At 52.3% G+C, this 27,921-nt stretch overlaps 1 protein-coding gene and 1 long non-coding RNA gene across 11 annotated transcripts; one reads left to right on the top strand and one right to left on the bottom strand.

Annotated features, from left to right (window-relative positions):
* Nucleotides 1–133: 133 nt before the first annotated feature.
* ZC3H12A (zinc finger CCCH-type containing 12A) lies at nt 134–10,204 on the bottom strand. Of its 10 annotated transcripts, none has more exons than XM_078331251.1 (7): nt 9,714–10,204; nt 8,959–9,435; nt 4,671–4,810; nt 4,397–4,514; nt 2,645–2,879; nt 1,963–2,069; nt 134–1,768 (listed from the first exon to the last, which is right to left on the bottom strand). In XM_078331251.1, the coding sequence occupies exons 3-7, from the start codon at nt 4,683–4,685 to the stop codon at nt 897–899; spliced, it is 1,347 nt and encodes a 448-aa protein (XP_078187377.1). In that variant the 5' UTR covers nt 4,686–4,810; nt 8,959–9,435; nt 9,714–10,204; the 3' UTR covers nt 134–896. The 10 variants fall into 10 exon arrangements, with proteins under 10 accessions (XP_078187377.1, XP_078187376.1, XP_078187375.1 ...); XM_078331250.1 differs by having other exon boundaries at nt 8,959–9,438; nt 10,157–10,204; XM_078331249.1 differs by having other exon boundaries at nt 10,157–10,204.
* On the top strand, nt 8,066–25,416 carry LOC103794362 (uncharacterized). The gene is made up of 4 exons (XR_621691.5): nt 8,066–8,395; nt 8,593–8,742; nt 8,913–11,209; nt 24,187–25,416. It is a non-coding gene; the product is annotated as an uncharacterized LOC103794362 (long non-coding RNA).
* The last annotated feature ends 2,505 nt before the right edge of the window (nt 25,417–27,921 follow it).

The following is a 27,921-nucleotide window of genomic DNA, read 5'->3' as shown; positions in this document are numbered from 1 at the left end:
GCATTCCTGGTTAAGTCTTCCTTCCAGAGAAGGGTTGAGGAGCTGGTGTGCCAGAAGGTCAGGGGTGCACACCCGCTGACCATTCCTCACCCAGAGGCCAGCCCAACACCCTGAGTGTAAAAAAGGCAATCACTTTTTGAAAGGGCTGACATTGATTGTACTTTATTGATGTTTTAAGGAGGTAAGGACCTGGCATTTAAAATATTTAAAATTTACATGTGTACACAAATACACACACGTTCCCCCACCTGTGGGGAAGGGATGGCTCTGAATAGAAGATGGAGGAGGAGCAGCAGGAAGGTGTAGACAGAGGGCCCTTGACCACTGCGGGGCAACGGGGTAAGGAACAGAGTGGGGCAGAAGGTGGGTTATTAAGAAGCATTTTGCTTACTGACACGAAGCCGCGTGCCCAGCGAGAGCACGAATGAGGCCTCACTGGCGTAGAGGAGGCCCTCAGAGGGCGGGCACATGGTGCCCAACTAGCCAGCCAAGGCCAACGTCCTGGGGTGGGGTGGAGGTGGGGTGGCATGCACAGGGCATCCAGCTCAGGCCTCTGCTGCCCCCACCTCCCTCCCCACCCTCTGAGAGAAAAGACGGTTTGGGCCTCAGCCACAGACTGACGCCGTTACCGGCAGCGTCTCCTTAAACTACAGAGATACAATGTGTATCAACAGGGTGATCGCTTCTGACCCATTCAGATGGCTAGACATGCTGCATGGGCCAGAACCAATCCTACAGTATCTTTGGTTTGTGGGGTTCCCTTCCTGACTTGAATCCTCCCTCTGTCCAGCCTCCGGGATGGGCCTTGGGGCTGGGAACGAGTTCCTTGATGGTGCAAAGCCCAGCCTGACAGCCACTGGAGGCTGGGGGTGCTGCCCTTGCCAGCCTCGGACAGCTTACTCATTGGGGTGCTGAGACTTGTAGGAGAGGATCTCGGCAGCCAGCTGCTGGGGGTCCAGGAGCTGCGGGAAGCGCCGCATCACAGCCTCCACCAGGTGTGGGGGGAACACACCGCACAGCTTGGTGTACACGCTAGCCTGCTCCTTGGCCAGGCTGTCTGCCCTGTCCCAAGGGCCTCGGCCAGCCCCTGGGTTCTGTACTGGGGGCTCCTGAAGGACTGGTGTCGGTGGGGGTAGTGGGTACGGTTCAGACCAGTACTCTCGAGGTGGAAAGGCAGGGGGTGGGGGTGGGTAGTCAGCAGGGACACTGAAGTGGCCAGCACCCATGGCCCGGCCAAAGGCAGAGAAGGCTGCAGGGGCCGGGAGCTCAGATCCATAGGGACTGTAGCCTGTGTAAGGGGCTCGGGGTGGGCCCGGCTCACCAGGGCCTCCTCGAACTCCCCACAGTTCTGACATCTGGCTCTCCAGGGAGCCAATGCCCGAGTCCAGGCAGTCCTGGGAGATGTATGGGAGTGAATCCAGGGTCTGCGGGAGCCAGTCAGTGGGCCCGAAGCTGCCGCCACTGCCCCCGCTAGGTGGGAGGCTCCTGCCTGATGGGGCATAGGTCTGTGTTAGATCCTCCCGGCGGGGCCTTGGGGATGCCTGGACCCCTAGTTTCTTCCCATCCAGGCTGCACTGCTCACTCTCTGTTAGCAGAGAGCTGGACTGGGATGAAGGTGAAAGACGCCGGCTACTTTTGTCCTTGGTTGGGGCCCTGGGGGGCGAGAGGAGAGCATTGGCACGGAGCTCATCTGCCACAGAGCGCTGGGGGCAGCTTGGCCGCTCTGGGTGGAAGAATCGGCATTTGATCCCGTAGGTGCATTTCCTCCCTGGAAGAGGAATCGAGGGACTCTAAGCAAGGGCACTCCAGAACCAGGAGTGAGAGTGGGGAAGGGGTGGCACAGGAGACAGGGTTCGGGTGTCCAATGGTGGAGGTCCCCAAGAGGAAAACAGGGCACAGGCAGACAAGTGAGAGGAAGGGCAGGAGAGAGGAGGACCAGGGAGGGCAGGCTGGGTTCCATACCATAGGGACACGGCTGCTTCCTGTGCTCCAAAGTGAGTGGCTTCTTGCGCAGGAAGTTGTCCAGGCTGGGCCCGTGCCGGCCCAGTGGGTCATCGGGGGGCATAAACCTGCAGTGGGTGCAAAGAGCTCTCTGGAGGTGGGAGCCATGCAGGGAATTCTAATTGCTGAGAAGGGGCCGACAGCAAGCCTTGCTGGGAAGAACAGGAAAACGATGCCTGAATCTGGGGCCTGTCCAGGGCCCCCCAAAACCGCTCTCTGGGTGGGATCATACCAAGGGAGGAGAAGATCCCTGGTCCAGAGGGCCACAGCCCATGGGCAGCTTTAGGGTAACTCCCTGTCTGAGGTTGTTGGGAGGATGGCAGCCTGCATCCACTGCCCCGTGGCTTCTGCCATGTTGGGATGTGGAGCGGCTACCTGGAACCACCGACCACATCCTCTCATAAATGCTATAGCTCCATCTCCCAAATTAGCCACTCACTACATAGCCTGCCTGGTCCCATGCCTGGTCCTGGTCTGATTTCTCCTATGTGGTGAGCTGTCCGTCTCATTCGCAAAGCTACCTGGAGGCAAGACCACAACCTCCAATGGCCACAGGGTCCCACAGAGCCCAGCCCTTGCTGAGGTTATCTCTGGCTTCCCCTATGGACCCCAAGTCCATCAGGGCCCCTGAGTGGGAACATACTTGTCATTGACGAAGGAGTACATGAGCAGCCGCTCCTCGATGAAGCGCTTCCACTCCTGCCGCTCGCCCTGGAGGTCGCGGTACGTGTCGTTAGAAACCACAATCCCGTCAGACTCATAGGCCAGCTTCACGATGAACCTGTCATCGTAGCACACCACCCGCTTGCCGCCCACACGCCGTGATGGTGTGAACACCAGGATCTTCTTCTTCTCCAGTTCCCGCAGGATGTGCTGGTCTGGGAGGTGACGAGGTGCATACAGGTCAAGGCCCAGCGGGACCCAGAGCTGGGCCCTCAGGGCTCCCTAACCTGCTGGTGGCCACGGATGGGAGTTATTTTGTTTTTTTTTTTGAGACGGAGTTTTGCTCTTGTTACCCAGGCTGGAGTGCAATGGCGCAATCTTGGCTCACCGCAACTTCCGCCTCCTGGGTTCAGGCAATTCTCCTGCCTCAGCCTCCTGAGTAGCTGGGATCACAGGCATGCGCCACCATGCCCAGCTAATTTTTTGTATTTTTAATAGAGACAGGGTTTCACCATGTTGACCAGGATGGTCTCGATCTCTTGACCTCGTGATCCACCCACCTCGGCCTCCCAAAGTGCTGGGATTACAGGCTTGAGCCACTGCGCCCGGCCACACACGGGAGTTGTTAACGCCAAGGTCACGGGGGTAAGAACTAGGTCTGCCGACGTCACTTCCATGCCCCAGTCCCTCCGATGGCCCGGCACAGTTTGCTGCCTGAAGACCAAGAACATCTGAGCACAGACGGCAGGGCCCGTGCAGCAAACACTCCAAGCACAGAGCTGGCCCTGCACGTCTTCTCCCTCTGGACATCAGGCCTGTTCAAGCCAGATGTGGTCTGGGCTTTGGCCCTTACCCAGCCTGTTCTGAGGGGTCCATGAATGAGCCCCAGCTTGCTCTGGTGCAGAAGTATCCGGGCTCTGCCCTTTGCATTGCCAGGACAAGGTCACTCAATCCCACAGTGGGGAAAGCTCAGGCCACTCACCATGCCCCATGTGGGCAGCTGCTGGGACCACGAGGACACAGATGTGCACAAGTGGTAAGGGCCCCTCTTCCTGGAGCCTGCAGTCCCAGCCTGGCTGCCCCCAGATCTAAAGACTTCTAGAGAAACTGATTCCGTTTTTACTTCCAAAGGCTGGGGGCTCTTGCAAGAACAATGGTAACAGCTAACATATACTGAGCATTTCCCATGTGTCGGGTACTCTTCTCAGCACTCACCATGTGTTAACTCATATGACCTTGTGAGGAAGGCACTACTGTCAACACTCTCCACCATCGACCCCATGTTTCAGATGAGGAGCACGTGGCTCAGAGCAGGGCTAACAGAGGTCCCTGCCCGGCCAGGGTGCCAGGAGGGGACAGAGCCAGGACTCCAACTCTGGCTGTCTTGACTCAGAGCCCACAGGCTTAACCACTATGTGGCACAGCCCCTCTGCCACTGGGAATGTTGAAAGAGCAACCTGCCTACCAGTAGGATGAGGGAGGAGCCCCAGATCTGAGGCAGAAGGCTGGACAAGGTGACATCCAGTGACCACTGTTCAGAGCAGGGTTGCTAAGGACAGGAAAAAGTGAGAAAAGAAGGCCGGGCGTGGTGGCACATGCCTGTCATCCCAGCACTTTGGGAGGCTGAGGCGGGTGGATCACAAGGTCAGGAGTTCGAGACCAGCCTGGCCAATATGGTGAAACCCCGTCTCTACTAAAAATACAAAAATTAGCTTGGCATGGTAGTACGCACCTGTAATCCCAACTACTCGGGAGACTGAGGCAGGTGAATTGCTTGAACCTGGGAGGCTGAGGTTGCAGTGAGCTGAGATGGTGCCACTGTACTCCAGCCTGGGTGACAGAGTAAGACTCTGTCTCAAAGAGAAAAAAAAAGAAAAGAAAAGAAAAGAAATGCTAGTCCCTGCTTGAATTCTAGAAGTTGTAGGTCACTCCCAAAGGGTCTCTCCTGGGGGGAACCAGGGCGGCTGGGGCAGCGAGACCATCCCACCTCCAGAGGTGCCACTCACCCGTGATGGGCACATCGGGCCGAGGCTGCTCCTTCCTCCAGGATGGCACAAACACTGTGATGTCTGTGTGGCCCCGCTCCAGAAACCAGTTCACTGCCAGCAGGATGCCCCGGCAGGAAAAGACCTCCTTATTCCCATGGCTGGGAGGGAGAGGAGGACAGGGTTAGCCCACACCAATGGCCAGCCTGCTACCCCCTAGGCCTGAGCAGGAGGAGGGAGGCAGTCACCCCTAACCCTGCCCTGACTTTGGTGAGCAGTAGGGTAGTGGTGAGCAGTGGGGCTCAGGCCCTGGCCTCTGCAGGTGGGGCCCAAGGCCTCCATTCTCAGTGCCAGTTCCCACAGCTCCAGGATGGCGAGGCCCCGCTGGGACTTTCCCTGAGGCTCCTGAAAGTAAGGAAGTGCAGGGAAGCTGGCAGCACTGCTCCCCACGGTGGGGGAGGGCCAGGCCACTTGCAACACACCTGGGGGTGGGGGAAAGGTGCCGGCAGACTTCTGGTTCCTGCCCCACCCGAAGAGCTGCTGGGACCACAGGGACAGATGTACACATGCACACTGAGTCACCACCCCTCCCTCATCTCTTACAGCGAGGGTGGGGGCGGGGGAAGCACCGGGTGGGCTGACCGAGGAGAAACCAGATTGTTCCGGATTAACGTTCAGTCCTCAAACACACCTCAGGGGCTGGGGCCTGAGAAGGGCAAAGGGGAAGGGGCTGGTGACTCCAGCCTTCAGTGTGGCACAGAAAGCCCCGGAGTGGGGCAGGCTCCCCGGCAGCCTTTCAGCCTGAAAGTGAAAGGATACTGCTTTTCCTCCCAGGATGGCAATTCCCCCAAACGCCTCTTCTCTCCAAGGTAGAAAAACCATCAGGAAGATGCTAGGGGCCTCTTAGCAAGGACAGCTGAGTGAGGGGACATCGGCCCTGCCTTGGTCTCAGACCAAGCTGTGCCCCACCCACAGGTGGCTGCACGCAGGACAGAAGGACGTGTGGCGGGGCTCCTGGGCTGCTGCAGCTCTGTTTATCTGAAAATGGGCCCAGCAGTCCACAGTTTAAGAGGGGTCACTTGGCGAGATAGTTTTCAGGGTGGCTTCAGGCCAAAGATGGCCCTGCAAAGTGGGGGTTCCAACTGGATTTCCTGAGGGTGAGGGAACTAGGTGCCATGGAAGAGCTCCTGGGACCAGAGGCCCTGCCTCTCACAGTCCCCTCAGTTAACAGCTTAGACTCTCACATTTGGCAAGTAAAACAGAATAAATGTTACGCAAAAGAGGCAAGTCCAGGGCCGACCACATCCTGTGGGTGTTTTTAATGGTGGGAGGTAAGGGATGATAGCTGGAGCCCTAAGAGAAGGTAGGGAGGGAGGTGGGGCAGCTGGAGGCCATGGAGCAGCCTTAGGGGCAAGGCTGGGGCACCAGGTCTCTAAATTATAGGGAGACAGGCCCTGTGCTAAGTGCCTAGCACTGAATCATCAGCAAGCCTGTGAGAAGGGCACTACGGCATCCCCTTCTTTGTTTTTCAGATGAAAACTGTGGTCCAGAGAGGGTAGCTTAGTCACCAGGGTCACACAGCAGTCATGGTGGAACGGAGACGCAGGCCCAGGGCCTATGCTCATCACCACCAGGTATGGCAATGCTCAGGCAGGTGCAAAGGCAGGGGTACCCATGCTGGTCACAGGGAGCGAGCAGGGATTCGCAGACACCGAGCTCCCGCTGCCTTCATTCTGACAGGGCTTGCTACCGTGAAGGAAAGGAAGGCTATGGGACTGGTCCAAGGTCTGCTGGCTAGTAGTGGTAAGAGACGGTCAGAACTCCAACCCAGGTCTGGGCCACTCGGTTGCCTTCCTGTCTCTAACAGAAGACCCAGAATTATTTGGGAGAACAAAGCTCCCAAAATTGAGTTTGAACAAAGTGTGTTATCAGAGGTGGCGAATGGGAGAAACAATGCCACTGGCAAACTCCTGCTCCTCCTTCAGAACCCAAGTGAGATGTCACTGCCTCTGAGAAGCTTTCCCTGACTTCCCATGATGGGTCAGATCCCTGGTCTGTGTCTTCACAATGCCCAGTGCTTTCCCCATCACATTACCCCCTTCCCTGGGCCTTGTGCCCTGCCTCTCAAAACCATGGCAGCTAGGTCAGCCCATCCAAGGTATGCAGTGTGTGCCTGTATCCACCCACCCGCCTCCCTCCGGGCACATGATCCTAGGCTATATCTTGGAGCCTTGGGAACTAATGGGATGCCAGGGTTCCCAGGGCAGTTTAGTGCCTCTGGGCATTGAAAATCTTGGCTGAGGACAAGTCGGCTCTCAGAAGCCCTAGCACCTGAATATTCCCTCAGCAGATGGAAAAACTGCAATCAGTGGGCACTATCAGAGCCTTCTCTTGGTAGAGCACATGAGCCTGGAGTGCTCCCCTGCCGCTAGCTTTTGTCTCTTTCACTGCACTGAAGGAAGCTCTGCTGGCACAGAAAAACCAGACATCCCCACCCCCACCCCAGTCCTCTTTGCCCGGAAGGTCAGGGTCCCCCAGACTGGCTAAGCCGACGCTGGTAGGATGTGTGTGTGTAGAAGGCTCCAGCTAGGCTGCTCCTGCCCCAGGACAGAGGGCAAGGCTAGGCCAGCCTCCCCAGGTGAAAAGATATGCCTGGGCTGGGCCTGGTGAGTGGAGAAAAATTCCCTTAGAAGGAAACAGAGGTGAATTTCCCCATGATTTGCATATGATGGGGGCTAGCCCATCTGCCCCTGGGGAGGGGGGCAGCCAGGCAGGAACCGAGTAGCAGCTGAGACAGGAAGTTTCAGGCTGGAATTCCCCTCCTGCCACTGACCCAGCTCAGAAACCCCCAGGCTGGTGGGTGGCTCTGCTTCTTAGGAGCAGGCTCCCTCTGAGCACCCCACAATATCACAGCCCCTCCTCCCACGTCCCTCCTCCTTCTGGATACAAACACACACCGCACATGGCTGTTCCCAGGGCTCAGCCGCTCCTGGCCCAGGCCTCCAGGGGAAGGAGTCACACAGATCCAGCCTAGCTCCTGGCTCACCCACAGAAGGCTGGACACTCAGGGGGACCCCCGTAATTTTGAAGCACAGGCTGTGACCTGCTGCCTCTTGGCATAGGAACTGGATTTTCTCAGCCTCTCACCCAGGCTCGGCCCAAGTCAGAGAGAGGAAGACTGGCCTGAAGGTGATAGAAAGGGAAGAGGGCTCAGCTGCATGCCTGCTGAGCCAGGCCAGGGCCAGCTGGACAGTAAACTTGCCCCGTGGGGGCCACAAGTCAGGAACAAGTCAGGGACAAGTCAGGGAGGGCAGAGGCTGATGTCATGCCAGCCTTGGGGCAGCCAGAAAAGGAGCCCTTCCCAACCTCGTGTCTGGGGTCTCCCTGTCCATGCCAACAGGAACTTTTTCCTGTGAGGCATCTACTCAGCACTGACTCACCAGCCTGCCTTGGAGGGAACTGGGGAAAAAAGTGGGGCCAGAGGGTGGGGCCTGGATTGATGGGAGAAGTCTGGGTTCCCCAAGGTCAGCAGCAGTCCTGGCTTCCCCCTCCGCCCCCACCCCACCCCACCCCTTGCCAGAACCTGCTTGGGAGTGGGGGTAGGAGTCACTGGGGCTGAGTCCTGGCTTTGGTCCCAGGGAACCCCCAGAGACCAGTCCAGCCTAGGCTGCTTCAGCTGAATCCGCGGGGATCCAAGTCGCAGTTTACCTGAGGCCAGAGCATCAGGCCACCTGCCCACCGCTCAGGTAAAGCTGGACCCAGTCTTAGGGTCATTCTTGGACATAGTGGCTGAGCCTGTTTCAGTGGGAGCCCAGGTATGAGACGAGAAGGTCTCAGAAGCCCAGCCTCTGAATAACAGCAACTGCTACTACCACTACCTACAATACCTACTACCAGTACCTACTACCACTACTGCAGTTACTGAATGATTGCTCCTCTCCAGGATCTGCACAATCCATCCTCACAACACCCACCTGGGGAGATCAGGTTCAGTGGAGTGAGTGAGCTGCCGCCCACAAGCTAGTCCCTACACAGCTCTGCAGAGAGGATCAGAGACACAGTACTGGCCCCAGGGAGGGACCAACAGCATAAGGTGAGCTCTGCGGACAGAGGGGACTGGGCTGATCCCTGCCTCTGTCACTCACCAGTAGCATGACGCTGGGCAAGCCTCATAAAAGGCTTGGGATCCCTAAGAAGGAAGTCACTCCTTTCAGCCCATCAGAGCTGCAGAGACAGTCATCCTTCTATATGTCCTGGTCACAGGAGAGACGTGAACCTCATGTATCCTGGCCACAGAAGCGACACTTACCTCATGGCTACATTGCTCCCATCGATGACCACCGGTCTCAGGTCGCTGCCCTCCTTGTCCTCCTCTGGGAGCGGAGGCTCCAGGTTGGGAGCCTTAGGGGTGCCCCCACCCCGTGGGACTAGAGGGAGCTGAGGGCAAGGGTCTGGTGAGACCTGGCGCTCCCGCTCGGTGGCCATCCCGTGTTTCACCAGCTCGCCCAGCACTGTGTTGGTGTCTGCCTGGATGCCCAGCTTCTGCAGGACACTGTGGATCTCTGAGGATGAATATCCCAGCTTCCGGAAGAAGTCCACCTTCATCTGCAGCTCCAAGGCCGAGGCCTCCTCAGCGGCCGGCCCTTGGGCCAGCCTGGAGGTGTCCTGACTGCTGTGGCTGTCCTCAAAGTCCCACAGACTCATGGCGGGGATGACTTCCGACACAGGCCTCTCTCCACAGGGGCCACTCATACCTCAGACTCCTGGAAGGCACTTGCCACAGCTCCTACTGAACAACCAACAGGGTTAGGGATGGGGAACAGCGCTCTCTCCCACCCCCCCTCCCATCACCATCCAGCAGGAGGAGGGATTGGTGGCACTACACACTACATAGTGTGATTATCTCAGGTTGTCCTCTCAAAAGCCCTCCCGGCTAGGCATTCCCACTCTCATTCTATGAAGGGAGAAACTGAGGCAAACATTAAAAATGTGCTCAAGGTCATCCAGCTGTTAGCTGTTGGCCTAAGGATCGGAACTTAGTCTGATTCCACTTCCCACTCTCACCTCCACGCCAACCCAGGCGACTCAGAAGGAAGGGACGGGGTTCTCAGATGGAATCCCGGGGCTTCCCCACTGAGGCCATCTCTTTCGCCCACCAGTCAGGTACTCAGAGCCTAGGTCCAGGCAGCGCAGGCCCGTGGCCGGACTCCCAGAGCCGGGGAGGGCAAGTTTCCGGGGTGACCCGCGGGGAGAAAAGTTGCTGGGAAACTCTGGTTGGCTGACGGGAGCTGGTGACGCCGAGGCTGTCCCAGCCTGAGACCCACGCTCGCTTGGTCCCCGATCCGGACCCGGGTGCTCTTCCCCGGCCCTCACAACTTGGGCTAAGTTGGAGGGATCCTGAGGCCCGGCGGGCCGGGGGAAGAGGACCCCGCCCCTCCCCTCCCCTCGGCTCGGACCCCGAAGGAGCGCTCCCCGCCGCGGCCTGCGCCCTTCCCGCCTCGCCTCACCTCGCCGAGCGCCACCCGCGGCCGGCGGCGTCTCCATGGGGCCGAGTCCCGGGGGCAAGGCCAACGGAGCCTTTATAGGGCAGGTGGTGGTGAGGCGCTGACGCGGAAGCGGGTAGGGGGCGGGGTCGCCCCGGGAGACCGCCCCTGGGCGGAGCTTCCGCCCCCTTCCTGCTCCGCCCCTCGCGCCCCGGCCCCGCCCCCTCCCTGCCCCCAGGGCCGCTGTGCGCCGGGCGGGGCCAGCGACGGGGTGGGATCGGGGGCCTGGGGACAACGCCTCAAGGCCGGGGCGGCGACGAACTCCGAGCGGGACACTGAACGGCTCGTACGCGCAAGATTAGCACGGACCTAACCAGGTACACGCACCTGCCGGGACGTACTGACCGAGGTGCGGACGGCACTTTACCAGGACAGGTAAAGACGCGAACGCTCGGACCTAAGAACTTGACAGGTACACCCTGCCTGATGAAGCTACGCCAGGTGCGCTATCGAGTGAGTAAGGTACACAGAGATTGGTCTTTATAACCTTGGAGGCAGAACCATAGTTATAAAGACAGGTACATTCAGACAGGCACTTTTCAGGTGGAGTCAGGCCCTCAAGACACACTGCTCGAAGCCGTCACACAGAGGTGGGCCAACCCCAGGGCCAGGTACACCTTTCCTGAAATCTCTACCTTACCAGGACCGAAAGGCAGATTCAACCAGCAGATGCACAATGGCCGAGGCAGAAAACCAGGCAAAAGAAGGCCATTTACCCCAATCACCACGTGAGTGTCCACACAAGAATACTGTCACCACACCGCAGAACTCACTGATTGCCCCCACTGGAGGAGCTCCCCTGCTCCGTGAAGATGCTTTTAGTTTCCCAGGTCAGACCTGATCCCTCGCTTGAGCAGTTTACAGTATCTACTCAGAGGCTTACAGACAGAGGTCGTTTTGCTGATGTTACCCTTGAAAAATTCTGCAGGGCTAAACTGCCCCAGCTGGAAAGACTTGAACCAGGATAAAGAGCTCCTATTCTAGCGCTCCTATTATTTGCCATTTTGTGAACCACCGGTGAGTAAGGGCAGAGGGGAGCCTGGCTTCCAGGGTGTGTGTGTGTGTGTGTGTGTGTGTGTGTGTGTGTGTGTGAGAGAGAGAGAGAGAGAGGACACAGAGCCCACATGCTGGAGGACAGGGCCTCATGCCACCAGAGTTTTCTGTCCTTTCTTACATTCGCTCTACCTCATCATAGGCATGTGTCCTATAAGTGCTGGTGTTATAATTTTTTTATTATAAAAGACACCATAGACACAACTATACGTGCACACCTTAAAGAATAATACTAATAATAAAAAGGCTATGTATCTATCACCTAACTTAAAAAAGACCAGTGCCAGTACCTTGAGGCCCTCTGCGTGCCCCCACCACAGCCTCCTCCCCACATCCTGAAGAACTAGTTTCCTGAATTTTGGTTGTGCTAGTCATTCTCTTGCTTTTTCTCGTAGTTTGTTTGTTTGTTTGTTTTTGTTTTTGTTTAGAATGGAATCTTGCTCTGTCGCCAGGCTGGAGTGCAGTGGTGCAATCTCGGCTCACTGCAGTCTTCACCTCCTGGGTTCAAGAGGTTCTCCTGCCTCAGCCTCCCACGTAGCTGGAATTGCAGGCACACGCCACCACGCCCAGCTAATATTTGTATTTTTAGTAGAGATGGAGTTTCACCATGTTGGTCAGGATGGTCTTGAACTCATGACCTTGTGATCTACCCGAATCGGCCTCCCAAAGTGCTGGGATTATAGCCATAAGCCACTGCACCTGGCCTCTTTCTTATAGTTTTATCACCTTTGTATGCATCCCTAAATAGGATATTGTATAGCTATTTTTCACTTTGTGTAAATGGAATCATTCGATAACTATGTGACTCCTTTTTCATACTGAATTATATTTTTAAAAATCCATTTTGATTGCCTGCATACCTGTAATTTATTTTACTACTGAAAAGTGTCCCATTTTATGAATATACCACAGGTTACTTACTCATTTCACCTGTTGTTGGATGTTGTTTCTAGGATTATTTTTCTGTTACAAAGACTGTGCTTTAGATATTCTTGTATGTATTTTAATGAAATTGTATAGCAGAGGAAATGGATGTTCAGATTCCGAAAGATGAAGTCACTTGCTCAGGTTTCAGGGGCTGCTGGAGCTGGAACTCATGTAGCTCTCTCCAAGGCTGTGTGCCAGTCCTTTCTTACATTCCCTCTACCACATCATAGGCATGTGTCCTGTGAAAGGGCCAAATCCCTCTCGTGTCTGAGACTCCTGGTATATTTCAAAAAGTCCATCTCCCCATTCACACCTGCTTGTTTGGCAAGCCACCAAAGACCCCAGTGAGGCCGGTATATGCCTTTCTAGCTGGGCCCTGAGGCTGTTCCTCTGGGCTTGCCCCTGCCTAGCCATGTTCCTGCTTTATTGACTGGTCATCTTTGAAGACCCCAAAGTGTCCCCTTCTCTGTGCCCCCGAGGCACAACAGCTCCAGTGGCTTGGCAGCCCGTGGAGAGAGGAAACACAAGGTCCCCTGCCGCATGCCAGCTCACATACCACGCCGGGCACCTCACATGCTGGCTGTCACTCCAGCTGAGTGCAGAGCCGGCTGTTCCCCTAATCTCACAACAGCCCCTTTTACAGCTGAGAAGAGCTCAGGGATGTTAAGCATTTATTCACTGTAGTAACTGCCTTTAAGATAGTAAAAATATTAAGTGATGTGTCCAGGTTAATAGTGATAATGACAGTATTAATCGAGCACAGAGATAACGCCTCCCCTTTATAGAGTGCTCACTGGGTGTAGGCACCACCAGCACACTGCAGACACTTCCGTACTTGTGCTCTGCTTCTTCCTTTGCTCAGAGTGCCCTTCCCTCCCTCCCACCCAGCTGCTTCCTGGCCAGTTCCATTCATCTTTTGGATGATGTTACCTCCTCTGTGAGGCCAGCCAAGACTCCTTTGATGCTGGATTGTACCCTCCTAAGTGCCTCCACAACACCTTGCCTATGTCCCAACATGCTAGATTGTCTTTGCCAGCCTAGGACCTCCTCTGGGACTGCAACAAGACCAGGACTCTGCTCCTGCTCCCAGACCCTCTGCTCCCCAGCCCTATACCAATAAGAGCCAGCAGGACCAGGTGATGAGTCATGAAGCTCCCTGCCCTCCCAGAGAGCCGCAGTCTTGCTCTTTTCCGGTTCATGCTTCCCAAAAAGCTGACTCTCTTCTACGGAACCCAGGGCTTCTTCGGGGAACCCCTGCTCCATTTACAGCTGGATTTTGCAAAGTTCGGCCCTAATCCCCAGGAACTCTCTGATGCCAGGCCCACACATCCCCCTCTGTCTCTCCCATGCCTGTCTTGGTGGCTGGGCTGGCCAGTTTCCTTCCTGGAGCCTGCCTGGTCTTTCACCATCTATCTGCCTCTGCCCAGCCAGCCTAGGTGAGGTCTAAAAAGCTTATGGACTAGTCACTGCCTGAGGGTCGGGGGGTTGGGATGTGAGGTTGGAGAGGGAAAGGTCCCATGACCTTGGCTTTCAGTTGCTTCACTGGACAGCTGAGCCTGGGGGCGACCTGGGAACTGGGCTGCCTCTGTAGGAAGGCTGGGCAGGCTGCCCCCAAGCCTTAGCAGAGTGGCTGCAGAGGTGATGTTTAAATTCAACAAGGCCTCCCAGAAGTGAAGAAAGGCCCAGATTTGAGACTCCTGGTATATTTCTTTTTCTTTTCTTTTCTTTTTTTGAGACGGAGTCTTACTCTATTGCCCAGGCTGGAGTGCAGTGCCGTGATCTTGGCTCACTGCAACCTCCACCTCCTGGGTTCAAGCAATTCTCCTGCCTCAGCCTCCTGAGTAGCTGGAATTACAGGCATGTGCCACCATGCCTAGCTAATTTTTGTATTTTTAGTAGAGATGGGGTTTCACTGTGTTGGTCAGGCTGGTCTCGAATTCCTTACCTTGTGATCTGCCTGCCTTGGCCTCCTAAAGTGCTGGGATCACAGGCGTGAGCCACCGCGCCTGACCAACTCCTGGTATATTTCAAAAAGACTTGTTACAGCAGGGCTATGAAAATTGATGTATGTTTTAAATGGTTACTGAACAAATTAACTTTTCTTTTTTTTAAATCGTGCACTCAAATTCGGTACAATATATTTGGACAATTGACAAGGTAATTGGAGAACTTGTTTTAAAAATACATTATTTCCTTGGAGAGATGGCTGATTTTAGGGCTGGGACAGGGAAAAGATGAGCAGGGAGTGTCTTGTGGTGACAGGGAGTTAGGAAGTGCTCAAAACACAAAAGGATGAGAGCATGTCAAAGGGATCCAGGAACCAGAAGCGCTCCCTAGGGCCAAAGTTGGAGCAAATATCTTTTTTTTTTTTTTGAGACGGAGTTTTGCTCTTGTTACCCAGGCTGGAGTGCAATGGTGCGATCTTGGCTCACCGCAATCTCCGCCTCCTGGGTTCAAGCAATTCTCCTGCCTCAGCCTCCCGAGTAGCTGGGATTACAGGCACACACCACCATGCCCAACGAATTTTTCAGTAGAGACGAGGTTTCACCATGTTGACCAGGGTGGTCTTGATCTCTTGACCTTGTGATCCACCCGTCTCGGCCTCCCAAAGTGCTGGGATTATAGGCGTGAGCTACCGTGCCCAGCCTAAAAGAAATATCTTATTTATACTGATGTAAATTTTTTTGTGTGTTTAGAGCCAGGGTCTTGCTCTGTTGCCCAGGCTTGAGTGCAGTGCTGTGATCATAGCTCACTGTAACCTTGAGCTCCTGGGCTGAACCGATCCTCCTGCCTCAGTTTCCTGAGTAGCTAGGACTACAGTTGTGTACCACCAAGACTGCCAAATTAGAAAAATTTTTTTGTGGAGATGGGGATCTCACTATGTTGCCCAAGCTTGTCTTGAACTCCTGGCCTGAAACAAGCCTCCACTTTGGCCTCCCAAAGTGCTGGGATTTCAGGCATGACCCACCACACCCAGTCCTGATGTAAATAAATTGTTGAATCACTAACCAACTGGGGGAGAAGAGGCAAATCTTCCTTACAGAGGAATTTCCAATAATGAATGTAGATTCTTTCTCTAGGAGGTGGAGCCTTCATTGTTCCTTTTCCTTCCCTTTCCTGTACACTGGACTCAGGACTTGCTTTTAAATAATAGAGTAGGGAAAGAGAAGAATAGTAACTATACCATGGAGAAACCTGCAGACACCACTTTAACCAAGCGCCCAAGGTTAACAGGACCAGGGATAAGTCTAGTGGCTATCATGTAGCTACCCCTGCCCCCCCAACACCATGTTATATGACCAGAAGGGCACTTTACCTCTGTGCTATTCTTTCTAAAACCCTATAACCCAGAGAAAAAGATCAGACAAACCCTAATTAAAGGAGTTTCTGCAAAATACCTGACTAGGACCCCTAAAAACTGTCAAGATTGTAAGAAGCACATAAATAATTAAAGCATTATGAAAAAGAAAAAAATCAAAATCAAAAGCACAGAAAGACAGCAACAGCCACGCACCAGAGGACACAGGAGACGTGCTGCCTAGATGCAGGAGGCTACCCTAGGTTATGTCAGGGAGCAGAGAGAGCAGGAACAGACAGGCTGGTGAAATCCAAATAAGATCTGCAGTTACGTTACTAATGATGGACAAATGTGGTATTTTTGAGTTTTGACAAATGTACCAGGGTGGTGTAAGATGATAACATTAGGGGAAACTGAAACTGGAAGATGGGTATTCAGGAACTCTCTGTACTATCTTTGCAACTTTTCTATAAACCTAAAGTTAATTCCAAAATTCAGAAGTTAGGATGTGGCAGGCGGGTCACCTGAGGTCAGGGGTTAGAGACCAGCCTGGCCAACATGGTGAAACCCCATTTCTACAAAAATACAAAAATCAGCCAGGTGTGGTGGTGGATGCCTGTAATTCCAACTACTCGGGAGGCTGAGGCAGGAGAACCGGGGAGGCAGAGATTGCAGCGAGCTGAGATTGTGCCACTGCATTCCAGCCTGGGTGGCAGCGAGATTCCGTCTCAAGAAAAAAAGAAAGAAAACAAAATAAACCCCCCAAAATCAGAAGTTTATTTGGTAACTTCATATAAATATGCATATGTGTGTGTGTGTGTGTGTGTGTGTGTGTGTTGTGTGTGTGTGTATATATATATAATTATATGGGCCTTACAGATGGTGTGTTTTGGTGATAGGGCCAACCATCTCTGTTTAGTTCAATGGTCTGCATCCTGTGACTGAGTATAATCCTATTTGGAGATAACATCCACAGTCTAAACTTGCAGCCCTTTTGTCTATGGAGCCCTGGCCAGCTCCTGTCTCTCCTCTTCTCTCTCCACCAACCCCCATGCTGCTACCCCTCTTCCCTGTTTCTGAAACCTCAAATCAGACTGCTAGAGCTAGGAAGTCTAATAGAGATTGATTAGCCCGAATCCTTTGTTTCTTTTCTTTTAAGACAGTCTCTCTCTGTCACCCAGGCTGGAGTGCAGTGGCCCGATCTCGGCTCACTGTAACCTCTGCCTCCCAGGTTCAAGCGATTCTCGTGCCTTAGCCCACCAGGTAGCTAGGACTACAGATGTGCACCACCACACCTGGCTGATTTTTGTATTTTTAGTAGAGACAGGGTTTCACCATGTTGGCCAGGGTGGTCTCAAACTCCTAACCTCGTGATCTGCCTGCCTTAGCCTCCCATAGTGCTGGGATTATAAACATGAGCCACACACCTGGCCTTGAACATTTGTTTCATATATGAGGAGACTGGGGGAGAAAGAGGAAAGGGACTTGCCCCTGGCCACGTGCCAAGTTAATTTGGGCAGAACTGAGAATGGGACTAGCCAGGCTTTCTCTGTCCCAGGACCCCTGGCCCCATTTGCCACAGAGATGGCGGTCGGACCCACATTGGTGCTCTCAAGTATTGGTGACTCACTTGGGGACCTGATCAGGAAGAGCTGAATCCCAAGTATTAGTTGGAAAGAATGATTTGGAGTGGAAATTTCTGCTTTGATCTCACTGAGTGCTCCCTTAACAGGTGAATCCCACTAGTTTTGAAGATCCAGGAAAAGTGGATAAAAGATCCAGTCTGTCTCTGCCCCTCACTCCTGTCCCTAGAGCTACTGCAGTGAAGGGGCCAGAGAGGATTCTGCAAAGCCCTGCGCATGTGAAGAGGGGTTGAGTCCCCAGTTTTGAGGTTGAGCACTCCCTAAAATTTCACTGGGGACACAACTCTGGTGATAAACTCAAAGCTGTTGGAGAACCTCCATGGCCTTCCCTGAAACCTGGAGTGTAGGGGGTGGGGCTGAGGCTGCTGTGAGCACATTCATGCCTTCTGGCCTAGGACGGGGAGGTGCCTCCCTCACTGTGTTTCCATACTGAACTGCCATGGTCTGTGCCTCCATTGTCTCCCCACCTGACTGGGCTCCTTGAGGATGGCCCCGAGTCTCACTGTCCTCTGCATTCCCAGCACAGGACCTGGCACGAATGTTGGTAAACATTTGGTGAGTCAGTGATCGCATGAGCTGAAGTGGTTCCAGTTATGTTTTGCTGTGCACATGTCTGTTGCCCCTCCTCACCAAGTACAGCCTGTGGACCTCCCCTTGCATCTGAAAAAAGTAGTTACAGGGAAGTCAGCTGGAAGGGAGCTCAAGGCTCACCTGGGGTCTCCAGCTATGCCGTCTGTGAAGGTTCAGATGGGAGTGGAGAACTAGAAGCTGAACACGGATGAACTTGCCACCAGGGCAGCTCTAAGCAGGGTCAGGAACTTGCAGTGGCTGGGCTGACAGCAGCTCATGTGGTCAGTGTGGCCACCCACAGATGGGGTGGTCATAGAGAGCCCCTCACAAGATTGGTGGGTCACTAATGCACAGTTCACATGGTGGTCATCTGTTCTGATGGCAGTTAGAGGTACCACTGGCCAGTAAACATTCCATAGAAGATGCTGGTTGTCTCTCCCACACCGTTTGCTGGAGTCACCATTCCTAATGGTACTGGAAACTTCTCAGCCATGTGATCTGGTCAGAAAGGACCCTGTTCCCAGGGGTGGGGCCTAACTGCCTTAAGCAAATCAGCAAATCAGAATATTTCTTTTTTCTTTTATTTTTGAGACAGAGTTTCACTTTTGTTGCCCTGGCTGGAGTGCAATGGTGTGATCTCGGCTCACTGCAACCTCCACCTCCCAGGCTTAAGCGATTCTCGTGCCTCAGTCCCCCGAGTAGCTGGGACTACAGATGCACCACCATGCTCGGCTAATTTTGTTTATATTTGGTACAGATGGGGTTTCACCATATTGGCCAGGCTGGTCTCAAACTCCTGACCTCAGGTGATCCACCCACCTTGGCCTCCCAAAGTGCTGAGATTACAGGCTTGAGCCACGGCACCCAGCCTACAAATCAGAATAGTCTTAAAGTTCTTAGGTTTCTTTTTTTTTTTTTATGAGATGGGATCTCACTCTGTCACCTAGGCTGGATGGAGTGCAATGGCACGATCTCGGCTCACCGCAACCTCTGCCTCCTGGGTTCAAGCAATTCTCCTGCCTCAGCCTCCCGAGCAGCTGGGACTACAGGTGCGCACCACCATGCCCAGCTAATTTTTGTATTTTTAGTAGACACGGGGTTTCACCTTGTTGACCAAGATGGTCTCGATCTCTTGACCTCGTGATCCACCCACCTTGGCCTCCTAAAGTGCTGGGATTATAGGCGTGAGCCACTGCGCCTGGCCTAAACCCTTTTTAAAAATAAATTTATTTCATCATTTTTACAAGATATAGAAGATACGTCAAGAAAATTTATTTCATTTTAGATCAGTCGGATCCCAAAGATTGTATTAGAAAGTGTATATGTAAAAAGATTCATTATTTTTCTGGGTGCAGTGGCTCACACTTGTCATCCTAGCACTTTAGGAGGCTGAGGCAGGCAGATCATGAGGTCAGAAGATTGAGACCATCCTGGCTAACAAGGTGAAACCTTGTCTCTACAAAAATACAAAAAATTAGCTGGGCGTGGTAGCATGTGCTAACTCTTTTTTTTTTTTTTTTTTTTTGACACAGAGTCTCGCTCTGTCACCCAGGCTGGGGTGCACTGGTGTGATCTTGGCTCACTGCAACCTCCGCCTCCTGGGTTCAAGCCATTCCCCTGCCTCGGCCTCCTGAGTAGCTGGGACTACAAGCACGTGCCACGACGCCTGGCTAATTTTTGTATTTTTAGTAGAGATGGGGATTCACCATGTTGACCAGGCTGGTCTTGAACTCCTGACCTCAGGTGATCCACCCACCTTGGCCTCTCAAAGTGCTGGGATTACAGGCTTCAGCCACCATGCCCGGCCATATTTAATTAGGATTGTTATTATTTTTTTCTGCCTAGATTTCAGAAGACATTTAATTATTTTAAAAACAAACTTTGTGCTTGGTTTCTAAATGAAGAGATGAGACAGAAGATATCACCTCCTCAAACAAGCCATTTCAGCTATGAATAGCTGTTATTTCCAAAAGGTGAAAAGCTACAATGACTCTATTTTCTCTTTTTAGTGTTCATTTTTGAAGTTCTAGAGACATCTTGATGTTCTCGGTAAGATTTTTTTTTTTTTTTGGCTGGGCGTTGTGGCTCACACCTGTAATACTAGCACTATGGGAGGCTGGGTGGGTGGATTGCCTGAGGTCAGGAGTTCGAGACCAGCCTGACCAGCATGGTGAAACCCCGTTTCTGCTAAAAATACAAAAATTAGCCAGGCATGGTGGCACACACCTGTAATCCCAGCTACTTGGGAAGCTGAGGCAAGAGTATGCTTGAACCTGGGAGGCGGAGGTTACAGTGAGCCGAGATTGGGCCATTGCACTCCAGCCTGGGCAACAAGAGGAAAACTCCGTCTCAACTCCATTTGAACAGGTGATCCATTTACAATGTAGAGATTCAAAAGGCACAGGATGTTTATGGTAGAAACAGGATCCCTTTTTCCTGGTCCTTAAAGTGGCTCTGCTGTCCAGGAACAAGCAAAGTTCGCAGTTTCTTATGTCTCTTCTCAGATGGAATCTATGCATCCAGGAGCAACTGTTTGCACATATATATTCAGCTTTGTTTCTTTTTCTTATTTCTGAGGATATCTTGCTCCAGATTTTTCTTCGCACTTTTCCTTTTTTGTTCTTATTTCTGAGGTGTTGCTCTTTATTTTTACATAAATGAAGCTCTTTCTATAACCAGCTACACCTTGCTTTTCTCACTTAAAAATAAACCTGAGATAATTCTAATCAGTACATGGTAAGCTACCTTGTTACTGTTAACAGCTGAAAAATATTCCATTGGAAGAATGTACCATATTTTATTTAAGCAGGTTTTGACTAATTAAACATTTTGTTTTTTTCAATTTTTTTTTTTTTTTAAGTTAGGGTCTCCTGTCATCCAGGCTGGAGTGCAGGTGTGTGATCTTGGCTCACTGCAGCCTTGACCTCCCAGGCTCAAGCCATTCTCCTACCTCAGCCTCCCAGGTAGCTGAGATTACAGGGGTGCACCAATATGCCTGGCTAATGTTTTTCTTTTTGAAACAGGATCTTTCTCAGTTGCCCAGGCCAGAGTGCAGTGGTACAATCTCAGCTCACTGCAACCTCTGCCTCCTCAATTCAAGCGATTCTCCTGCCTCAGCCTCCTGAGTAGCTGAGATTAAAGGTACATGCCACCACACCCTGCTAATTTTTGTATTTTCAGTAGAGACAGGATTTGATTATATTATCGAGGCTGCTCTTGAACTCCTGACCTCAAGTGATCTACCTGCCTCAGTCTCCCAAAGTGTTAGGATTACAGGTATGAGCCACCACGCCTGGCCCTGGCTAATTTTTGTATTTTTTTTTTTGTTGTTGAGACGGGGTTTTGCCATGTTGCCCAGGTCGATCTCCAACTTTTGGGCTCAAGTGATCCTCCCGCCTTGGCCTCCCAAAGTGCTGGGATTACAGGCATGAGCCACCGCACCCGGCCTCTCATTACTGTTGACAGCTAAAAAATATTCACTGGAAGAATGTACCATTGTTTACTTAGACAGTTTTTGACTGATAAACATTTAGGTTTTTTCCAGTCTTTACTGTCACAAACAATACTGCAGCGTATGCCCTCATCTATGTATCACTTTGTGACCGTGCAAATACGTAGCAGAATAAATTCCTCTTGTTGGGTTAAAGAGCTCGTTCATTTGCTAGGGATGCCATCACCAAGTACTACAAACTGGGTGGCTTAAGCAACAGAAATCCATTGTCTCAGTTCTGGAGGCTGGGAACCCAAGGTCAGGATGTTGGCAGAATTGGTTCCTTCTTTTTTTTTTTTTGAGATGGAGTCTCCCTCTATCGCCCAGGCTGGAGTGCAATGGCGAAATCGGCTCATTGCAACCTCTGTCTCCTAGGTTCGAGTGATTCTCCTGCTTCAGTCTCCAGAGTAGCTGGGATTACAGGTGCACACCATCATGCCTGGCTAATTTTTGTATTTTTAGTAGAGACAGGGTTTCACTGTGTTGGTCAAGCTGGTCTTGAACTCCTGACTTTATGATTTGCCCACCTCACCCTCACAAAGTGCTGGGATTACAGGTGTGAGCCACCCTGCCTGGCCCAGAATTGGTTCCTTGTGAAGGCTATAAGGGAGAACCTGTTCTGTGCCATTATGGGTTCTGGTAGTTTGCTGGCAATTGTTGACATTCTTTGACTTGTAGAAACATCACCCGGAGGTCGACCTTGATGTTCACGTGGTGTTTTCCCTGTGTCTGTGTCCAAATTTCCTGTTTTTGGGGGATGCAATTCAGCCTATAACAAAGGGTATAAAACCATTTACTTTTAGAAAAATGTTGCTAAATCCCCTCTTCATAGACATTGTACCATCAGCTGGCTTGCAGTGGCTTACGCCTGCAATTCTAGCACTTTGGGTGGGCAGATTGCTTGAGCCCGTGAGTTCAAGACCAGCCTGGGCAACACGGTGAAACCCTGTCTCCACAAAAACAGACAAAAAAGAAAAAAAAAGCTGGGAGTATTGGTGCACATCTGTAGTCCCAGCTACTTGGGAGGCTGAGGTAGAAGGATTGATTGGGCCTGGGAGGCCAAGGCTATAGTAAGCCCTGATTGCGTCACTACACTCTAGTCTGCGTGACAGTGAGACCAAGAAGAAAGAAATTGTACCCTTACCTTCCCACTAGCAATGAGGAAAGTGGCCTCCGTCCCACAGCCTTGCCAACATAGTGGGCCATCACACATTTTGATTTTTGCCAGGCTGGTAGGTTAAAAGTGGTGTCTCGTATTCCAATGTGCATTCCATTTATAAGTGAGGATGGGAGTTCTCTTATCATACATTTAAGACCAATTTGCATTATTTTTGCATTCAGTTGTTTGTATCCTTTGCTTATTTTTCTCTTGAATTATTGGTCTTTTAACCCTATTCATTCATAGAAGCTCTTTAAACATAAAAGAAATTAGCTATTTGTGATAAGTTTCAGATATGTTCTTTTCCTGTTAGTCAACCATGGAGGCTAATGCATCAGGTTGGGTGCAGTCAGAATTGAGGTCAAATCCTGCAAGGCCTGTTTTGCTCATCTGCAGAATAGGGAGGAGCTAACAATACCGCCCTCCTCAAACTGGTGTGAAGAATTCAGTGTCCTGGTGTTTGTAAAGGGCGTGGTATAGTGCCTGACAAGTAGTCCGTGGATTGACTTGATAGAGGCCATCACTTCACCCTTGTTCATTATTGGATGGAGAAACCAGGGTCCCAGAGACACTGGCTGGCTGGGACAAGATCATCGCTCATTCCTATTGACAGCTGGGTTAAAGGTGCAGAAGACATGCTTCTTCGATTTGCAAATGACCCAAAACTAGATGCAGTGGCTGGTATTTTAAATGACCAAACAAGGGCTCAAAAGCCCCTAACGCAGATGAGATAATAGACGAACCCCTCTAGGGAGGGATGTAAAATGAAAAGGTTTTGCATGAAAGAGATGTTGGCGGAAGTTTTGTTGCACATGGAGACAGCCGCCCCAAACGATTGATCTCAGGCTGAGTCTATAGAGGTATAGGTTGACGATGAGGGAGGTGAGAGCTGCAGGGTTGTGTTCAACTCTAGTTGTTGTGTGTTTGAAGAGACAGTGAGAGACTAGAGCCCAGTTTGCGGAGGGTAAAGGATAGTGAGGAACTGGGATACTGATCTTGGAGAAGACTAAAAGAGGCAGAGGCAGGAACAGTGGTATAACCCTGCCTGGCTCCAAGGGCAGAACTGGCTCCCATGGAGATAACAAGGGCCTGAGAACCAGCTCTGTGGCTATCAGAACTGTCCCACAGTGAATCAGAGTGCCTTCAGAGGTAGTGAGCTCCCCATCACCAATGGTATGCAAGTAGATTGAGGAAAGGATTCCTGTTTCCAGCTCTCAGATCGTTTAATCAACAACAAAAAACTAGACCCTACTGATAAAAATTTCTGTTGGCTACGTTAGCATATATGGTCAACAGATATGTAATCCGTATTTTCTCTATTTTAAGGCTTTCTTTCTTTATTTTTTTTGAGATAGCGTCTCACTCTGTCACCCAGGCTAAAATGTAGCAGCAGGATCTTGGCTCACAGCAGCCTCGACCTCCTGGCTCGAGCCATTCTCCCTCCTCAGCCTCCTGAGTAGCTAGGACTACAGGCGCCTGATACTACACCTGGTTAATTTTTGTATTTTTTGTAGAGATGGAATTTTGCCGTGTTGCCCAGGCTGGTCTCAAGCTCTTGGGCTCAAGCGATCCACCTACCCCTGCCTCCCAAAGTGCTGGGATTACAGGCGTGAGCCACCAGGCCTGGCATACTTTAAGAAAACGAATATCACAGAAATTGGGACTAATTTACAATCAATGTGTAGGTTTATTTCCTTCCTTCCTGAAAAGTTGTTATTTGAATCAAAATGAAGTATATGATCGAGCAGGTTTCTGTTGGCAATCTGTTGTTTTTCACTTTTGTCATTAGAATATATGTCTTGAATTTAAAAACAAAATATCTAAATAGATAACAAATATTTTTTAAAAATCCAGCCTCCTCTCTTTAGTGAAGCCACACTCAATTTATTGAATCCATCAAGCGCTGACATTCCACCTTGTCGTTGCCGTCCTGGCCTCTGAAAGAGAATGGGCCGGCTATTAAACCAGTTTTCTAGCAAATTCAGAGCAGCAGGTTCTTGGCTGGGGCGAAAACATTCCACTTATCAAGAGATATTATTCCTACAAAGGATGAGAACCTTCTTCTTCATAAAGAGAATTTGGAGGGAGCTTTTGTTCTGCAGAGACAACATCTGGATTTGAATACATCCCTGCTCAAAAGGAGATTTCTCATAATGGACCCAACTGAAAGCACTCAGAGTACAAGGACCGGTGAGCTTTCAAAAGCAGGCACTTCAGGAGACTCGCCAGGGGCGCTCGTATCCCCAGCAGCGCGAGTTTTGGAGGTCAGTGGAGAGCTCTCGCGCCATGCGTGTAACTTTCATACTCAAAGACTTATCTTCATCCTCCACCCCCATCCCGCTGCAGAAACTTGGGGCTTGAATTCATTTAAAAACATTTGTGGTTTCAGAAGGCTCCTTTTTATTATAAAGCTGCCAAGGAGATCTTAGAATGAAAGGCATTTTTAGAGATGAGAAAGAAGGAAGCCGGGCCAAGGCCAGCCCGGCTCTCAGCCGTGGGTCTGTAAAGGTGACACGTGGGACGTGGCCACCTGCAGACCCTGCAGGCGGCTGGGCGGAGGCGCCTGGGCAGAGACGCCCAGTGGGACCTGGGTTTGAATCCCTGCTCTGCCAGTCATGTCCGCAGCTGATCTTGGGGAAGTTGCGTAACCTCTGGGCCCTGCGATGCCCTTTCCTGGAGCTGGAACGAAGCCCCTTGGAGCCCTGACATCAGAGGTGACGCTAGTCTTCGCAGGCAATGACTTGGCGGAATGTGATGCCACTCCCTAACCCACGTCCGGGCTGGAGGGGGTGTGTCACCTCCCACCAGGTGGTCCGGCTGCTTTGGTGGGTCTCCTAACTTCCCTGCACCCTACAGCCCTCAGTGCTGGCCAGACCTTCACTCACTCCTGACAACCTTGTTTTCAGCTAGCACGTCGACAGACTGGCCTGTGGCGCCCCCTGCTGGTGACTGCTGGAAGAAGGGTGACTTCCTGACCCAAAGGAAGTCCTTCTTGGGGTCTAACCTCTACCTCTGGCTTGATAAGGCAACTGGGGTGGCTTGCTTTCTCCTCCACCCTAGAAAATAAAGTCATATAGATTCCAAGCAGTTATTTTTCTTTGCTAGGCCAGGCCACTGTAAGCCCCAAATGTAGGCCCCCTGGAATGAGCCCTATGCAGGCTTTCTAAGGACAAGGGCCCTTTGGGGAGTTGGACTGTCGTGAGGATGGGGTGCATGTGTGGGGGCTCTCACCTGGGCATGGGAAGATCAGAGGGACCCCAGAGGTCAGGGTTTGTAGATGAAAAAATGAAGGTAGGGAGCTTCAGCCCAAAAGTAAAGTTTTGGGCCAGCCCCAGCCCACTGCCTTCCTGGGACTTTTTTTTTTTGAGACAGAGTCTCACTCTGTTGCCCAGGCTGGAGTGCAGTGGCGCGATCTCGGCTCACTGTAACCTCCGCCTCCCAGGTTCGAACAATTCTCCTGCCTCAGCCCCTCAGCCTCCCAAACAGCTGGGACTATAGGCGCATGCCACCATGCCTGGCTAATTTTTTGTATTTTTAGTAGAGGCAGGGTTTCACCATGTTGGCAAGGATGGTCTTGATTTCCTGACCTCGTGATCTGCCTGCCCGGGCCTCCCAAAGTGTTGGGATTACAGGTGTGAGCCACCGCGCCTGGTCTGGAACCAGTTTTTTCATTGTTTCCCTGTAATTGGTGAAGGGCCTTCAGTTAGCCGTTTCTCTGAAGGTTAGAGAAAGCAAGAGAGATGCGAGTTGAATACAAGGAGGGACGTCTTAATGATGGGGGATGCCAGACCTCAGAAAGGGGAGCAGGGGAACCTTCCCGTTGAGGGCAGCCTCCAGTGGAGTGGGGTCCAGGCCAGGAGGGTGAGATGGCCCCAACACTGTCCGTCTGGCGGGGCCTGGGACCAGTGTATAGTCTATGGGGTTCTCAGGATGGAAAGTCCTCTTGAGAGGATTATGGTGGTTGGGGCTTTGGCAGATGGGATGGTGAGGATGGGCAGCTGGAGAGACCAAGGCCCAGGGGCATTACCACCCCCAGCCTTCCCCACCTGGGAAACCCATCTTCCTTCTCATCTTGTCTCCTCTGTGGTCACTGTCTGGTCCCTGCAAGGTCACGTAGCTTCCCTCCACGTGCTCCTGTACCCCTGTGGAGCTCATGTGCTATGACAGCAGCCTCCATGTCTGTCCTGCCTGCTGGGCTGTGAGCTCTACGTGGGCTGAGAACTGTCTGTCTTGCTCCAGCCTGGCTCTGACTCCAGCACCTGACACAGCTAATCCTGCCTGGCATGTCCCGGTGCTCAGTGACTTCAACTGAGCTTCAAAAGAGGCCCAGGGTCTTCTTTGGGCCAGCTAAGCTTGGCTTTAGAAAAAGTTGGGGCAGGCCAGGTGTGGTGGCTCACACCTGTAATCCCAGCACTTTGGGAGTCCAAGGCAGGTGGATCACCTGAGGTTGGGAGTTTGAGACCAGCCTGACCAACATGGTGAAACCCTGTCTCTACTAAAAATATAAAATTAGCTGAGCGTGGTGGTGCACGCCTGTAATCCCAGGTACTCTGGAGGCTGAGGTAGCAGAACCTGGGAGGCTGAGGTTGCTGAGGTCACGCCATTGCACTCCAGCCTGGGTGACCTAGGCACTCTGACTCAGCTCTAGGTTCTGACATCCCTCTCCTGGCTGGCTCTGCTTCCCACGCTGGACCCATCCCCTGCATGGCTGCCTTGCTCAATCTGCCTGGGTTCTGACACCCACATCAGACTGACCCCATGTGGGTGACACCCCCTCACCCATTTGTACTCTGACAGCCCAGGACCAGGCTGCCTCCCTCAGTGGTCCCCTTCCTCACCCTGCTAGGACGTCCTGCTGTGTTCCTTTGTGGCTCCCCGATTCCCTTGCTTTGCTTCCCCTAATGGCTTTAGGACTGAATTATTCAGGAAGGAAAGGAGAGAGGAGGAGTAGAACTGTTTTTGAAAAAATTATTTTAACTGTGTAAATTTTTGTGCAAGAAAAATTTTGGACAGAATAATACAATGGAGTTGCTGTGGCTGAAGAAAGAGTGAAAGAGAGATGGAGAAAGAGAAGAAGGGAGAGGAGAGAGTGCAGAGAGGAGAGGGAGTGGGAGGGAGGACAGGGGAGGGGAGAGGGGAGGAGAAGGGAGGCACAGAGGAGGGGAGAGGGGAGGGAATAGGGGAGGGGAGGGGGAGGGGAGGGGGAGGGGAGAGGGGAGGGGAAGGGAGAGGGGAGGAGAAGGGAGGCACAGGGGAGGGGGGAGGGGAGGGGATAGAGGGGAGGGGAAGGGAGAGGATGGGAGGGGAGAGGGGAGGTGAAGGGAGAGGACAGGATGGGGAGAGGGGAGGAGAAGGGAGAGGACAGGGGAGGGGAGAGGGGAGGGAAGGGGAGAGAACAGGGGAGGGGAGAGGAGGGGGAAGGGAGAGGATGGGGAGGGGAGAGGGGAGGGAAGGGGAGAGAACAGGGGAGGGGAGAGGGGAGGGGAAGGGAGAGGACAGGGGAGGGGAGAGGAGGAAGCCCTTCAAAGCCTCTGGAGTCCCACCCACTTGGTCCCACACCCTCAGAACTCTCATCTGTCATTAAGCCCT

The sequence above is a fragment of the Callithrix jacchus genome, chromosome 7 (genome assembly GCF_049354715.1).
Source record: "Callithrix jacchus isolate 240 chromosome 7, calJac240_pri, whole genome shotgun sequence".
Lineage (NCBI taxonomy): Eukaryota > Metazoa > Chordata > Mammalia > Primates > Cebidae > Callithrix > Callithrix jacchus.
The sequence above is the reverse complement of the archived record's forward strand: the minus strand, read 5'-3'. Positions and strand labels throughout refer to the sequence as shown.

Bases quoted from the DNA above. Each gene is read 5' to 3' on its own strand.
- ZC3H12A (XM_054259144.2), bottom strand. From the start codon at position 9,401: ATGAGTGGCCCCTGTGGAGAGAGGCCTGTGTCGGAAGTCATCCCCGCC. The intron at 2,070-2,644 runs GTATGTTCCCAC...CACCCACTGCAG, and splicing joins TACTCCTTCGTCAATGACAA to GTTTATGCCCCCCGATGACC. The intron at 1,769-1,962 runs GTATGGAACCCA...TTCCTCTTCCAG, and splicing joins GAAGCAGCCGTGTCCCTATG to GGAGGAAATGCACCTACGGG.